This window comes from Sebastes umbrosus, chromosome 14 (assembly GCF_015220745.1).
Source record: "Sebastes umbrosus isolate fSebUmb1 chromosome 14, fSebUmb1.pri, whole genome shotgun sequence".
Taxonomy (NCBI): Eukaryota; Metazoa; Chordata; class Actinopteri; order Perciformes; family Sebastidae; genus Sebastes; species Sebastes umbrosus.
The window spans coordinates 21153990-21171723 of NC_051282.1; the positions used below are offsets into that span (position 1 = coordinate 21153990).

At 41.7% G+C, this 17734-nt stretch overlaps 1 protein-coding gene across 2 annotated transcripts in view; it reads right to left on the reverse strand.

Moving 5' to 3' along the window:
• Positions 1-11685, reverse strand: part of LOC119502372 (SH3 and cysteine-rich domain-containing protein 2-like) — a 32322-nt gene extending 20637 nt beyond the window's left edge. For both annotated transcript variants that reach the window (XM_037793314.1, XM_037793313.1), the window contains exons 1-2: positions 11127-11685; positions 114-462 (exon numbers count right to left, since the gene is read on the reverse strand). In XM_037793314.1, coding sequence (XP_037649242.1) covers positions 114-462; positions 11127-11213 — 436 coding nt within the window. In that variant the 5' untranslated portion in view covers positions 11214-11685. The remainder of the gene's footprint in view (positions 1-113; positions 463-11126) is intronic.
• Positions 11686-17734: the final 6049 nt, after the last annotated feature.

The window sequence follows — 17734 nt, forward strand, 5'->3', positions numbered from 1 at the left end:
CGATCACTCAGGACGCATGTTAATACCAGGTGTGAACAGGGCTAAAGACAGGGAGGCCTGAAATCCTGTAAAAAACTGCAAAGAGAGTCTAGGAAGTAGATCGGGGACCTTACCCACTATCAGGTGCTTGCAGTGGTGGCAGTTGGTGGGCTTGCGAAAGATGTGGTCCTGGAAACTGTGGGTGATCTGAGGTCGGGGCGGCTTGGTGGGCAGCGACGGGGAGAGGCTGAGAGAGGGGGAGTGGGAGGAGATGGAAGGGTTGGGGCTGAGGGACGGCGAAACTGACGGCGAGCGCTCGCTGACGAGAGGAGAGCCGGGCAGCAGCGGGGGAGAAGGAGGCGGCGGTTCGGTGATGAAATCCGGGGGCAGGCGAGCGTCGCTGTAGGACCTCTGGAAGAAGTTCTCCACGCTCTTGCTGCGCATGACGGTCTTGAAGGACAGCGAGCGTTTTAGTCTCTGGAGCTGCACACACACACACACACACACACACACACACACACACAGACAGAGAGAAAGAGGGTACGCTCAGAATAAACACCAGATAAGCAAGAACGCAGCGGCACATTTTGGAGCAATAACAAATGTCCAATACGGCCTGAGGGCAGCACAGGCAATATCCCGGCATCCATAAACACAGCACGGCACTCTGATCTGTGCACCATGGGGAAAGAGGGTGAGTCATGAAATGTAATATCACCACATATGGAAGCAGCACATTAATAGCTAATATACCTGTATGTTCCCTTTAGTGTAAGACCAAGCATACTCTACACACTACAGCCACATTTAACCAATCCTGACTGACTCTGCGGTCTTTCAGAGGTTAGCAGGTTCAGTTTCAGAGCTAGAGTAAAGGTACAGATATCATATGAAACTAGAAATCCTATGGAATCCATTGGTAACAACCATATTATGCTAGCTTGTCTGGAAGTAGGCTCAAATTGACAATAAGCGGGTTTCTGAGCAGTTACCAGAACAGAAGTGCTCGCCAGCATCTAATCGCCGGAAAATGTAATTCTTGCAGAAATCTCAAAATATCAAAAGTGTTTTACACCAAATCACAGCATGGCTTTTTCTATGGTGTTCCTCAAGGTCTTGGTGTCTTAATTTGGTATTTTGGAGGCATTATTGATCATTTTTATCAATTCTCGAGTGGTAAAAAAAAATTATAAATTTAGCACTAAATCTGTGTAACAAATGGTATCAACCCAAAAATTGCTGCAACAACTTATGAGACATACTACAGCATGAGAATGACCCTCATATACTTCGATCATAATGTTCTAAACCCTTATATACTTTTACAATCTATTTTAAATAATCAATTAATTCCTATTTATTTCTGATTCATGACTAGAACAACTTGACACACAGTGCTGAGCTGCATCTCAAATTAATCTTCAGTTACTCAGCTTTAAGATGACGTACACCACTTTTATGTGACTATCTGCTGTTGACCTGCTATCTCCCTGTAAAAAAAACCTGGCCCCCCTAAAAATACAAAAGCGGTCTATTGTGGGTCTCGGAGGGTTAACGGGGCAGCTTGGCCCATGGTTAAACAAGATAAGCGTTTTCTCTTCGAGAGCACCCACAGCCATACATCGAGGACTGCTGTGTGTTCCTTGATAGTGGTCGCGGGGGGGCTATTGTGATGAAATGAAACAAGACAGTTTACACAGCGTTATCATCTATCAACAGCCTATCTCCAGGGCTCTTAATCTGATGGAGTCTGCTCATTGGACAGATTGATCGTGCCACAGGGTTGTACTAAACATACAGGGCAGATGGATCCCTCCCAACATGCCAACAACATCCAACAATATCAAATTGCCTGTGCCGTCTCTCATGTGTATTGACCGGCCGTGCTCGTATCTCGTAAACTGCATTGACCAAACAATAATTGATGGTTGCTGCGTTTGAGAAGCGGAGCAATCAGACGACAATACGTCACACCAGCAACAGAGTCTCTGCAGCCATCTAGCATTGATTGGCCAGATAAATGCATGTTTCCTGACGTTCCCCTCCGGCTCTGTGTACAAATGATAATGATGCTAGTTTCCCCCCGAGGGATAGGCAGCCATTTGTTACCCTGACATGCAGTGCGAGGGCGTGGTCGCGTGTCGCAGGGGATGAATGGATCAACGCAGACAGACAGAGAATCAGTAGGCCACAGACACTCCGTGTGCACACTGTCTCTGCTCGTCTGCGCTCACTCTCTGCTCAGCGCCAAACATAATCACTTTACAGGGACATGCTGTTTACAGCTCCGCGCGTCTGGGAATAAGATATGAAAACAGTTTGTCTATTCGAGTGAGAGTGAGAGTGTGTGTGTGTGTGTGTGTGTGTGTCTGTGAGGCAGACTTGGAGGTAGAGAAACAAAAGTCAATGTGACTGAGTTCATTTGCTTCCTGTCAGAAATTCCCCTTCATCAGATTACACTGATGAAGACAAGCAAAGATAACTAATAAATTGCATTATGCTGTTATTGTAGCTGTGTTGGGTGCACAGAATGGTATTGTTCTCTGTATATTGTGCCTTATAAAGGGTTTATATGTTGTAATGAAGTGGCATCACTTGAGGGAATTTATCAGACTTCACACAGCTCCCTCTGGAGCAACAAAAAGCTTTATATACACTCCTTTTCACAGTCTCTGTAAACAGACTTTGATGTGTAAAAATAGCTTCCTTTAAAGGAACAGTGTTTAAAATTTCAGGGGATCTATTAGCAGAAATGGAATATAATATTCATAACTATGTTAAACTGAGAAACTAAGAATCGTTGTGTTTTCATTAGCTTGGAATGAGCCCTTCATATCTACATAGGGAGCGGGTCCTCTTCACGGAGTCTGCCATGTTTCTACAGTAGCACAGAACAGACAAACCAAACACGGCTGGGCAAACTCCATCTGTTGAAGAAGCTTGTGGAAAGCTCCTGAAATCATGAAATGGACACTGTGGTGAAATTGTTTTGTGAACATTCATCTATACTTTATGTGGAAATAATCCTCTAATGATCTCATGACCTTACTCCCTTTTAGTGATGTGCAAAAATTAACGAACATATCTTTTTGAACGACTCTTTTTAGTGTCCGATGTGTACCGGGTCAGTCTGATGAATGGACCGAGTGATCATGAATCCCCGACTTTTATCATAGGGTACTGCTCACGCTGCCTGCAATGGTGGTGCAGTTGCTCAAAATATAGGAAGAGGCGTACACGGACTCAACGGCACTGAATGAACGAGTGAGGACCGATTGAATCGGACTCTAGTCAAGACGGGCGGTACGGCAGGTTAATGGTGCAATCCAGTGCTCCTCGGATGGCCCCCTATAACGGAAACTCAAGGAGGAAATGACGCTCAATTGTGCAAAAAGTATAAAACTCAAAAGGTTTGAAAGGATAATTTTCATGCATCAACTTGAAGGAACTGATTCAGTGAAAAGAGTCGGTCTGCACATCAAGCCATCAATTCTGCAGTTATAAATGTTAGTAATCAAAGATTTCTCACTGTCTATTAAATAACCGAGATGAACTGGAAGAGCTAGAGGAAGTTGAGCTGGAGGAGGATATATATCATATCAGCCAATCTATGCACCATTACAGCCCATAAACTCTTTATGAAGAACACCTTATCAGAAGGTGGTATGCTTTTTTTAGAACCGTGTTTGTTCATGGTGCAGTGCTTCAACACACGTCTCAACGTTTCCTGTGCAGCATCACAGTCTCGAGCCGAGCTCTCTCAATCAGAGCAGATGAGTGCTGGCATAACAGCTCCGGCTAGAGCACATGTCTCAATTACAGCTAATCTAATCATCTGTCAGTGTGCGGAGCCTAAAAAGCATTCCCGTTAGCTTCCATTTGAACATTAGCTGAGAGTGTCATACTGAGAGAGTTCAAGCCAGGGTGATACCGCGCTCGATTCGGGTCACATGAATTTCTGTGGCAGGTGAAAGGCCGATGACGATGAGTCAGAGTGAGCTGAAGTTCGCCGCAGATGATACCATGGTCGTGATGTATGATCTAGTCCCATATGTATTAGTGATCCCACGCATTTCATGGCAATGCCTGCTAAGAGAACGGCCTCTTTCTTCTTTCATTGCTCTACTAACTGCACTTCTTACAAGTGAGTAAAGCCTTTCATCTGCAGAAAATGCTGCTCTCCCAAAAGAAACATTTGGGTTTAGTTTAGCTCACTGGTGTTTCTCTCTCAATAAATTATTTAGAGAATTCACAAATGACTCACAATGCCATGCAAAATGCAAAACGTAGCCCAGATTTACACGCACCTGCACAGTCAATATTCCTCAAGCGGCAACAATCTCACTGCTGCAGACCAGATTTTGACGAGCTGTCTCAGCGGACGTGTAAAAGCCCATAATTCTCACATCTTCGATCCAGTTTTTCTCACATGTAGCCAACATAAATGTCCAAAATCGATGCCCCATAGAGGGACAGCAGCGTTTGAGCGGACATAATTCAATGATAAAGCTTTTATTTCACCCGAATATGTGGCTCTTCCTTCCTCCATCAGAATTTAATGGGCCCAGGCTGAGATATATACGGGATGCTCCAGCCTGTCCAGAGGTCAAGACTGAGCAACAAAGGCTTAGTCCCACTGGGAAAGTGACTATAAATACAGCTTGTGGCCATAATGCTTTAGTGTGGACTATAAATGGTTCACCCAGTGGAGAACATTTACCAAAGAAAAGGTTATCCAGTTATGCCAGCTGTGTCTTTGTGTAGAGGTTGTAATTTGGTGAGAAGGTCTTGATAGTAGGGTGCGCATCACCCAACAGTCACACTTGTCTTTATGTAGAGAGTGGGATGGTGTGCATGGGTGTTAAAACGGATAGATTTGTGCTCTTTTCTCCAAATTTCTCTCATTCTACCGCTATCACGTGGAATAGTGGAAAAAACAGCCACTGCAACAGATCTACACCGCCACTCCACTTTTTAAATCACAGTATCAAAGCCAGTCTTGAACAAAGTGCCTGTAATTTCCGCTTTAAAATTCTCCCCAGCTTTGTCCCCCACATTTAAGGCTAGTCACATACACACAAAAATAGTGCAGAATTGGTTGACGTCACAGTGTCCGACCTTGTTCTAAGAGATATTTCAAAAAGGATAACGGCGCTGTGAAAGAAGCAGTTTCCTGGCTCAATCCGGCTCTAGACAGAATATGTGGTTTGAGAGGAAATGATCACCGTCAGGTAGCTGGTAATACATGATGTGTTTACACCCTCCCTGTGTGGCTTCATTTGTTTTGGGCAGGTGATGCAACACTGAGGAAACAGCTGTGACTTAACAGGGGGGTAAAATGACAACCTGAAGGATTCATTAGAATATCAAAAATCCCAGGTCGAGACCAACAAAAAAAAACTATGCAGCGTTATCATCATTACAAGAGCACAGCGTTATCATTACAAGGAGGGTGAACCAGTTTCATGTCCCAACGTTCCCTTTCTTGGCTGAAGTTTGTCATTATGCACGGCAGCTTGGCAGATTCCCGCTTTGAATACGAGATAAGAGATGCATAAATCAACACACATGCATATACACACACACACACAAGCACAGACAGACAATTATATGCTTGCTCATACACACAGACTCCTCTCCCTCTCCTCCTCTCTCTCTCTCTGTGGTTGTTTAATGGAGGAGAAACTGTGTGTGAAATAGTAGCGTGGATTATAACCACTTCACTCAGCGGAGTGCAATTCCTCGCCCCCACATTCAGCGAACCCCGCCATGCAGCTTTGCCCCGGTAACTCATCATCCACACATTTTCACTTGCCCAATCACTGTTCACAACACCCAAAGCACAACACAGTGTCTGACGAAGGGGGGGGAGAATGTTGTTTCCGAGCGAGCATCGGTGGCAACAAATAAATCTCCCCTCGTCAGCGATACACAAATAGATATACAGTGTCCAGTATTTCAACAGCTCACACCTTTTCCCCGTAGAGTCACATTAATAACCATGGCAGCAGTGAAGGTGTTACATTAATCAATGAAGACCTTGGCCCACTTGAGCCTCCCTCTGCGTCTTTACTCTCCTGCTCGCGTCACTCATGCTCAGTGTCATCCACCCTTCATCTGAAGAGAAAGTGAAGTGTTAGTTAATAAAATGTGACGTGGACTTAAAAAGAAAAAGTGCGTGGTTTCAAAGACACGTATCGAGATTCATTTATGTAATGACAGCGAAGACTCTAGAAATCATCCTGCAGATCGTTAGCAATACTTCAATGTTCACTATGCTGAGTGACTGTAGATGACTGCAATTAACACTGCCCTGTGTAAACAGGTGTGCATGATAAAGACCATTTTTAATATAAATGATGAATCCAACTTATTTCCCAAAGTGCTGACAGATGCCCTGTCGCCATATTTGATGCCCCAATCATCTTTTCCTGCCCTCTATCTTTAAATGGATGAAGATATTCAAGCTAGCAGCGTGTCTCTGTGGCATTGTGCGTCTGTCAGTCCACCTCTTTGGTCCAGACTGAAATATCTGAATAAAAATGATTAGATTGCCATGAAATTTTGCACAGGAATTCAGATGATGAATCCTTCTAACTTTTGGTGATCCCCTGGCTATTCCTGTAACGCCACCATCAACAGGTCAACACTTTAATTTTGATTTAAAGAGGACCTATTGTGCTTTTTTTGTTCCTTTAGTGTGTTATATTGTTTATTGTGCATGTAAAAGGTCTGCAAAGTTACAAAGTCCAGGCCAAATGGAGTTACTCTCCCCTTGTGAATGTATTTGACTGATTTTGCGATTGCGATATTAGAGGGAATGATCATTTTTACATCATTATTTTCATATTCATTGAAAAACTGAAACAACTTGCATGAAGTCCTGCCTTTTCTTCCGTAACGTGGTGATGTCATCAAGTAACACATTTGCATAATACCTGCCTGGCAGCTAGTTTGGCATGCCCTCAAACAAAGCTAGTTAGAGCGGAGCTGGAGCGGAATCCAAAGGGTTTGGTTTGGTTGACCAATCAGAGCAGAGCTTGCCAGAGCTCACGTGAGTCCATTCAAAAGGATAAAAACGTACAGTTTGCTTGGAAATATAAATTGCACATGATGATGTTGAATTATTGCCCAGCTCTAATAGCAAATAATTGCAACTTCCTTGATTTGTTTCCAGTGAGAGACTCCTCTTTATCTCCCTCATGTCTGCTTACATCATCTACTCTTTGATATTTCATAAAAAATGCAAGAAAGTGTAGAAATACAACAACACCTTTTAAAAAAAAAAAAAAAGAAAATGCTAAATCCGTTTTACTTTGGATTAAGCTGCCATCACTCAACATACCACAAAACAGCTGCATGGTTGCTCGTCGTTTAGCTTTGGAGCTGTGACAATCTCTTATTTTCACACTACAGGCAATCCCAGTCACCTTTTATCACACAACCGGCTGTGTGAGCGTTCAAGTGCTCACATTTTGGATGAAGACACGTGGAAGAACTGTGATGTTCTTGTCACATAATGGGCAAGCTGACAAATGGACCAATCTGTGTAGGGTGTTTCAAGTCTTTATATCTCTGCGCTCAGAGATGGTCCTGTGAACTCATCATTAGAGAAAAAAAAAACAGGTTTACCCGTGCACTTCCATCACAGAAAATGCTCCCAAAGCATCAACAGCCCCCGAGAGATCAAACAGCTCTCAACAAAGAGCGACACTATACGCTGCTGATTGCTGCTCAGGCATCTCATCAGCTCCACCAATCACATTTCTGCCAGCCTTGGCGGCAGACCAGCACATTGTTGGTAGCCAGGGAGAAAGTCCATGCTTCCTTTCCTCTTAATCCTTTGGCGCTGTATTCCTCTGTTCCTGATTTCCGATATCCATCTTTGTGGGAATTTGCTGCTGGTGGATTTCAGGGAGCATCTGTTATCAGAGCAAGCTCCCCGCCATCCTTATCTAATTAAAAACATCATGGACACATGGCTACGTGTCTGATTAGCTTCCTTCAAAAATTAAACCCTCTAGCGGTGTTTTTTTTTTTAATTTTAGGAATGGTCTTGATTAAGTGTTTAAAGAAGATATGGGTGGAATATTGAAGTGAAGGAATTTCAATCTCCTGGGGCTACACCTGTGTATCAGAGTCAAGTTGACATTAAAGGGATAGTTTGGGTGTTTTGAAGTGGGGTTGTATGAGGTATTTATCCATAGTAAGTGTATTACCTACAGTAGATGACGGTCGGCACACCCCCAGTTTGGAGAAACAGACAGGAGTTACCGCACGGAAGCAAAGCAATGTACTGCTGTGGACGGGGCCGGCGGCAAAACATATTTTAGCCACCTAAAAGAAAGGCTCACCTAAAAAAAATATTAGTTTAAGTGTACGCTATATTTAGAATATTTCCGCTTGTTTACCTTGCCGTGAGACGGCTATGCAGTCTATTTTTACAACGGGGAACTGAAGCGGTTATCTATGCTCTCGCCAAAAGACCTGTAATTTTACCTCACAGAAGACGGGACATGCTGGTCTACCGCTGCCTCAATCGGTTCGTTTGTTAGTGCTATTGTGTGACTTTGGTTAGTTCGGCTTCAAATAAAACACAGTAAGTCATCCAGTGTTCGATAGAATAGGTGCTGGATCAAAGAAATATAGCAGAATAAAACAAATAGATCTGCACACCAAATAGCTCACGCTAGTTAGGATTTAAAGTCACACAATAGCACAAACAAACTAACCGATCAAGGCAGCGGTAGACCAGCAACTCCCGTGTTCTACGGATAACATTACTGTTGTTTTATTTTCAATGGAGTCTGGTTGCTTTGGCGAGAGCATAGATACAGTTCCCTGTCTGAAATATAGACCGTTTAGCTGTCTCATGGCGAGGTAAAGTGGTGAAAATATTCTAAATATAGCGTACTTTTAATCTGATATTGATTTTTTTTAGGTGGCTAAAATATGTTTTGCTGCCGGCCCCGTCCACAGCAGTACATTGCTTTGCTCCGGTGCGGTAATTCGAGTGTCGACCATCATTTACGGTAGGAAATACACCGACTATGGATAAGTACTTTGCACAACCCCACTTCAAAACACCCAAACTATCCCTTTAACTTCAATATTGTCCTACAAGATTCCCTAATAGACTCCTACATGGTTGCAACATCTCATTGACCCTCCAGGGAGATGAAACGATGTTACATTTAACCTTTCACCTGAATATCAAACATATATGAGCCGTGCCAAGTGCATGTGGGCTGAAGGTTAAAGTGAAAATCTATTTCACACGGAGCCGATCGATTGGGAGAGCAGAGAGGAGATGAGGAGCGAGAGCTGGTGACTGAATGGCCAGCCTGGTTAGTTTGTGGCATAAATGGTTGTGATGTGGCGAAGCTGCCCAATGAATCATGTGAATACTAATCAGTCCTGCTTGGCAGAATATCGCCTCATTTTCTGTAGTAGCAGCTGGTGAAGAGCGGGGAACTGGAGCGGAGCACGCTGGAGAGAGCTCGCCACAATGTCGACTTCCATGCTTCTCACGGAGGACATCAAATATTTAGATGAAGCGTCTGAGTGTCACTTTGCTTCAAACATGTCCACAGCATGCGTGTGTTTTGTGCGTGGGCGGCGTGGTGGAGACAAAGACTCAGCTGAGAGAGAGTTGTATCAAGTGTCTGGGCCTAATGAATCAAGTGTCCTAAAAGCCTTCCAATAGCAGTGAGAAAGCTTTCACAGCTCCTGCACTTGGACGCCAGCCCTCGAGATCTTTGTTTATACAGTCAAGTCAACAAATTGAATGGAATCATAAGGACAATTTGTAAGGACACTTGAGGCGCAGACAGGCCCACCCTGTACGGTAAAAGGGATATACATATTAGGCACATATAAATAAGTGTGGCCATTTATGCTCATTGCAATAGAAAACTTTCTTAGAGCACAGAAGTAAAAGTTATTTGACACAGTGTGTTTGAGTTCAGCAATATGGGAATGGGTAAGATATAACTGTGTCAGTAATCACCAATAAAAAATCTGAAAGGCATTCATTGCAACCATTCTTCTACGTAAATTATACTCATTAAAATGCATATTATGAATTAATACTAAGCATAAATCTATGGAGGACGGAACCTGCCAAAATAAAAAATGAACAAATAAATTACTCGATAAATAAATAAATATGCCATTAAAATGTATCAAAAATAATATTAAACATAAATATAGGCATTAATTAATTGATCAAATGTGACATAAATTGATATTTCTGTTTTATTTATTTACCTTTGTATTAATTCCCCTATCAATCTACACTTTTATTGAATTTCCACTTTTATTTATTTATTTATTTCTATAAACTTTTAAATGTGTTTATTTGTGCATGTATTTTGTATTTATTTATAATTTATTGTTAAATGTATTTATTAATTATCAAATTGTATGTATTTATTTATTTATGCAGGATTTTCCCTTAGCATTACCCTCCCTATTTATTTCCCTAGACTTATTTATTTCTGTATTCTTTTTTTTTTTTTTACATTTCTTTATGCATTTCTGCCTCATTATGTAAATCAGGGGGCTGCCATTCAATGGTAAATAAAAAAAAAAAGCAAATTAAAACAGAAATAATGTCCCATTTTATCAATTAATGTCTACATTTACTTTCAATTATTACTTATTTTTTGGTACATTTAAGGGTATATTCATTTATTTATTTATTCATTTTTGATTTAGACAGGTTACATCCTCCATATTAAATATCCCCCTCCTGTGTGTGTCTGTGTGTGTGTGTGTGTGTCCAGAGGCAGAGAGAAAGGAGCAGACAGAGACAGAGTGACATCACACCTTACGTGTGAGGTTTACACCTAGTGACGCAGTCATGATGATGCTTACAGCTGCAATTGTGAAGAATTGACATCAATGTTACACAAACCGGTGGAATAATGACGATGGGGAGGAGGAAGAGGAATACAAAACTGCAATAATAAACAGTTAAATAAATAAATAAATAAATAACAGGTAACAAAAAATAATCTCTTATTTTATGTGTGTGGAGGAAACTGTTGTGTAAAGTTGAGTATTAGATATTAGATTAGATATTAGAGTATGAACTATGTGAGCCATTAGAGTGCACACATCCAGCTGTGGTGGCTTCTTCTTACCTTGGATGACATGGGCTGGATGGACATGGTGCTTGGAGAGCGCTGGAGCTGAGAGTCGCTCTCCATCTCGTTATTCTCAGTCATCATTGATGATGATTGATGGAAAGACACGTTCAAGACACAAACAATAAAAACAACTTTTTAACTCCTCAAACTGTGTCCAGTCGTAGGTAGGAAATCCGCACAAAAAAAGCTCTGCAAAGTGTGACAGATCCACATCACAGGAATGTGTGCGCGCTGCGAGGAGGACGCCTTATTATGGCCATTTGCTCTCCACAAACACACCAACTGCAGGTCGATTAAACAGTTTCTAAAGACACATGCATACACACACACCCAGCTGTTTATATCTCGCTCATGCCACACGAGGACATTCAGGATTGAGGCTTGTATCGTCCCTTGAAAACTCCAATGTGGCACAATTCCGTTTCTTTGGCTGAAAAAAAAGGTTCAAAGCAGCAAAATGAATATCATCTTCTAGTATGATTAGATCCAAATGTAGCTTGTGATCTAGGTGTACATCCAAAGCGAACTGTGCCCTTCGCCGATGCACACACTTAAATTTAAGCGCAACTCGAGGCACGCCTCCACGCGCGTCTCAGGCGCGTGATTGGGTACATTTTTACAACTGTGCCAGGATTCATTTAGACGGAATCAATCAGGATTCAGGGAGTCGTGGGCGGGAGCTTAGTCTAAGCCCAAATATAGACTGTCTCACTATTCGCAAACAAGAGAGAGCAGATTTCTCTCTTTGAGGTGATGAAGGTTTTGGAACAAGAGCAGGATGTTTCCTTCTGCGTTTTCTTTCTTCGATTCCTGCAGTCAAAGCTGCTCAATGTACCTATTTAATTCTACATTGTGTCAAAAATCAAGATACTTGTGAAAATGAACTATAACTACATAATTGCAAATAGATAGATGGATAGATGGATGGATGAATGGATGGATGGATGGTTTGATAGATGGATAGATAGATAGATAGATAGATAGATAGATAGATAGATAGATAGATGATGGATGGATGGATGGATGGATGGTTTGATAGATGGATAGATGGATGGATGAATAGAGCAATAGATGGATAGATGGATGGATGGATGGATGGTTTGATAGATGGATAGATAGATAGATAGATAGATAGATAGATAGATAGATAGATGATGGATGGATGGATGGATGGATGGTTTGATAGATGGATAGATAGATAGATAGATAGATAGATAGATAGATAGATGATGGATGGATGAATAGAGCGATAGATGGATAGATGGATAGATGGATGGATGGCTGGATAGATGGATAGATGGATAGATAGATAGATAGATAGATGATGGATGGATGAATAGAGCGATAGATGGATAGATGGAAAGATAGATGGATAGATGATTGATGGATGAATAGAGCGATAGATGGATAGATGGATAGATGGATAGATATATGGATAGATGATGGATGGATGAATAGAGCGATAGATGGATGGATGGTTGGATAGATGGATAGATAGATGGATGGATGAATAGAGCGATAGATGGATGGATGGTTGGATAGATGGATAGATAGATAGATAGATGAATAGAGCGATAGATGGATGGATGGATGGATAGATGGATAGATAGATAGATGAATAGAGCGATAGATGGATGGCTGGATAGATGGATAGATGGATAGATGGATAGATGGATGGAGATATGGATAGAGGGATGGATGGATGGATAGATGGATAGATAGATAGATAGATAGATGGATAAATAGATAGATATATACTTTATTGATCCCAAAGGAAATTTAGGGTTAGGGTACCTATTTAATTCTACATTGTGTCGCCCTTGGTGCAAATCAAAAATACTTATGAAAATGAACTATAACTACATAATGCAAATAGATAGAGATAGATAGATACTTCATTAATCCCGAAGGAAATTTAGGTATAAGAAATTTAGTTCCAACTAATGCCCGAACTAGACCAAAAAAAGGTGCCAGTAGCCTAATTCAGCAGCTGCATGACATGATCATGGCACGTGTCTTTGATATATTTATATTTACATGTATATCTTAGTTATATATCCCACTTCTAATGCAATTTTTCTATGCATTTCATTACATGCATTAGGCCTACATACAACATACATTCCCACAGTTTGTACATAAATGTATATTTGGTTAATAAAAACTTTTTTATGTCGCTAATGAGACAAATCAAATTGTACACAAATATAATATCGCATATATGCTACAATAAAACCAACTGAAAATATGATATCTGTTGGCCTACAGATTAAATTGGATAATGAACAGACAATTTCAGTGCTGTTTGCTCAGCATTAAGCCCTGCGTTTACACAGACACACAGTTAGCGCTGTGCAACTACACTCACAAAGAGGTGGCGGTACACAATAAGAAGTAAGGCTACTCATTTAGACAAAAATCACAAGTGCTGGTAGTCAGTACTGGTTAGTACCGGTTCATTTCAGGCTCTTGTTCCAACAGGTTAATTAATGTCACATCTGGCTTTTATTAAAAACTCATATGTAGGGGAGAACGGGGTTGGTCGTCACACTTTTTACTTTCAAAAACTGTATCCTTATTAATAGATTCCTTTTCAATGTGTAGACCAATGACAGCCTAAAGTGTCTGAAAGGAATGACCTTACTCTCCTTAAGCTTAATCTGTTCAAAAGATACAGACTGTCAAATACATCTTGTGACAACCATCGCCACAATGGGGTTGGTTGTCCCCATGTTATTTTAATGGGGCAATTTGTTGGTGTTGCTAGCAGCTAAGCTAACAACCTGAGAACAAATCTAAACGAGAGCTCTCCCTTCATATTTTTTTAATGGTAATCCTTTATTATAAAACCAATTGTGTAAAAGCCTAGAAGACAAACACAAAGGAGATGGATATTTACAACTGGACATGAAAAACACTAAAAGTCTTCTCACCTCAATGTTAACTGTCTTACTCCTGAAATGACTCTGTAGGTGACCTCTGACCCCAACTTTGAAAATTTAAGAACTAACATTTTTTTAACAGCGTCCTCTAGGGAACGAGATCTAGAGGCCCAGACACACCAAGCCGACGTCAAGGAACTAGCGGAAATGACGGCGTCGCCTCACGTCGCCTTTGTCTTGGCCGACAAGTTGCATTTGAACACACTGCAAAGACGTCAGCCGACGGCCAGTCAGCACGTACGTTCTACGCCTGTGTGAGAGGAAATAACTCTCCACACCAGCAGGTGGCGGTTGTCTGTATTCGTCCTTTCGAAAAGAGAAACCGGAAGACCGAGGACGGCGGATATACAAGCCGTTGTTATGATACGTACATGAAATAAAGCGTCATCTGCCGACCATTTTCACACAACTCTCACTCACCACTTAGCTTCATTCCAGATGACCATGTCGTTGTGAAAATATCCGAAGAGCCTTCTGTGTTTACCCTCTTAACTTTAAGCATTTGCTTGCTTTCCTCACTTCCGTTTCTCGTGCACTGCTTCGTTTAAGCTGAACAGACAATCAGAGTGATTCATCTCACCGACTTGCATTGCCGCCTTTTCAACATCCTGAATCGGCCGAAAAACCTCTGACACGGGCAGACTAGAGCGGACGGTGCGGGACACACCGCAAAAACTAGGCCGACGGACGCTCACCGACGTGAGACAACCAATGCATGTGACAACCAACCCCGTTCTCCCCTACCTGCCCATGTTCCTGTCCATAGTTCATAAGGCTAAAGGGGTTTCAGACCACTGTAAAGCCACCACAGACACTACATACATAAGATGCAATACTAGTGAAAAACAACAGAAAGTATGCCATTATTACGAATCAATGTCAGAGGAATGTTATAGTGACAGAAGTGGGTGTTTCTGCAGCTTAATGAAGCTGTGAGTCCGAACTGTATAGCAGAAAAATGACCCATATAGGATGAGCTGCACTACTTTCAGTTTTTAGCCACACTTGTACTCTGTTATCATTAATTCCTTGTCATTTCCCACCTGCCCTCTGAAGCAGCTGCCATGTAGGTGCTGCCCTGCAGAGTTAGAGCTGCATCAGGGTTGGCACGGTTTGTTTAAGGATTGGTACTCTGATTCCAAATGCAATCTCATTTCCATTCCTACCTGGTTTACCCTCCTCTTGGGTACGTCTCTATTGATCGCCCCCTTTATAACACATCAGATGAAAGAGAACGAAGCAATAAGGTTGTGGTCACAGCTTCTGATTCTGTATTAACCTGACGAAGGTAAAAGGACGGGGAGAGTTAATGTAATAAGTTGTAGTTTAAAGTGAATTCTAAGCGAAGGCTGCTGCACCATTCACAGTGTGAGACAAGACTGGAAAGACTTTTAAATGTGATTAAAGTTTCTTTTTTGTGGGGGGGGGGGGGGGTCTATCTGCACTGCATTATTTCACCTATAAGCTTTCAACATCAAAGTTTGCTCTGAGCTTTCAGAAAGTCCTTGTGCGTGGGTGTGCTGGAGAAAAGAGACAGGAGGAAGACAAAGAGAGAGAGCCTCTGTTATCACAATAATTATTGCTTCAGTCAGAGCCAGGGCACAGCAGATAGCAGAGTGACTGCTGAAAGGAACACTCGGCGAATAAAAAAATACAAAACAAAAGCCAAGTCAAAAGTTTTCTGGTGTAGCTGTGGCTTTGCTGTCAAAAATAAACCGAAACACAATGTCTTGGTGGGGCGGTGTGCAGCGAGCTGTGATCTGATCCGTCTGTGTTCAGATGCAGAAAATACAGAACAGTTGAGAGAATAGCTGAAGGAGGGAAACACACACACATACACACACTTAAATGTCTCCCTCTGAGCCACCCTTTCATCCTCCGTGTGATACCCCAGGTGCCGGAACACGGCTGCTAAAAATGAGCATTAAAACGGGAATGGAGACACATTGATCTCTCGGTGATTTAGAGACGGAGGAGGCAATAGGAGGATGAGAGAGACACAAAATGAGTCCCATGCGGCGGAAGACGGATCCCAGCCGTGACAGCGGTCGTCATGGTGCAGTCTCAGGACCAGAGCTGCTGCTGCTGCTGCTCTCTCCACTGGAATAAATTGATACTGATTGTTCGTCTGTGCTTTCACCTCAGACATTTGTACGTAAGCATGCACAAACACAGAGACTTGACCCTGCATGCAGTGTCCCATGAGATCCGAGAGTCTAGCTTGTCACAAACACTCAGAGAGTCACAGTTTAAACCCCAAACAACCAGCTGATAAAGGCTGTGCTCTTAGGATTTTTTCTGTTTCTACCATAGGGACAATTGTGCTAAGGTTAGGTTTAGGCAATAAAACTACAACTTCTTTAGGTTAAGGCAAAAAACAGTTAGGTTTAGGCATAAAACTACAACTTCTTTACGTTAAGGCAGAAAAACAGTTAGGTTTAGGCATAAAACTACAACTTCTTTAGGTTTAGGCAAAACACAGTTACGTTTAGGCAATAAAACTACAACTTCTTTAGGTTTAGGCAAAAAAAAAACAGTTAAGTTTAGGTGAAAACATTGTTTTGGGTTAAAATACCTACAAACACGAAGATAACCACACATTTTTGGTTTCACACTGTCTATACTACGACGCCTGACTTCCATCAACATCATCTATTAACCCCATTATAGTTCTAATCAAGCAAGATGTAGTTTCATCGCTAAGGTTTTACGTGGGCTTGCACCTCCCACACTGAGTCAATTCATAATGCAGAAGGATAGTAACGGCAGAGCAACAAGGGCAAATACCAGAGGGGTCTGTGTTGTACAATACAGACGTAGCAAGTTTGGGCAAACAGTCAGAGCCGTCAGAGCCACCCACTGCTGGAATAGTCTTCCCATTGAATTAACAGACAGCACTAATTATCATAAACTTAAGAGCTGGGAGAAGAGATTGTGTTGTATTGTGTTGTATTGTGTTGTATTGTGTTGTACTGTAGTGCTTGCTGAAGCATTGTATTGGTAATATTTCTAATTTGTAATAAGCTGCTCAGGGACTACAGATGAAAATTAGCTCTTTAGCTAACTCTGGCACATTGACATCGAGGTACAAACTGAAATGTTGATTAATGAGCACTGTCACTGATAAGTAAATAAATAAATAAATTCACAGTTCCAGTTAAAGTAAAGCATGTCCACTGATGTGTTTTAATGCTGCTTACTTGACCAGGTCCTCAATGGCAACTTTACCCTGGTTAGAAGAGGGGGAAAGAAATTGTCAACACATACAACACTTTTTTACAATCATTGCAAAGCGGTGTTTTGCAGAATAGCTACATTTGCAAACAGAAATAATAAAACACAAAACAGAAGTAATCCTACAACCGGCCTTAGAAATAATTAAAAAAACTGCCAGGAAAGAGAACAAACTATTCCTTTTTTATGACTTCCTTTCAAATAAATAATGTATTCCAGTCTGGGAACTGGTGGTTTACCCCACTTGACTCCTGACTAAAGCAAATCAATTTGACTCTGAATAGCTGGGAGATCCTGAGAACTGAAATCAGACTGAATCATTACAAACTGGCTCACTGCTGCCATCTGCTGCTCCAACAACACTAAATAACCTCTAGCCATAAAATGAGCTCAACACAAACCAGACAAGTCTTAATAATATAGGTA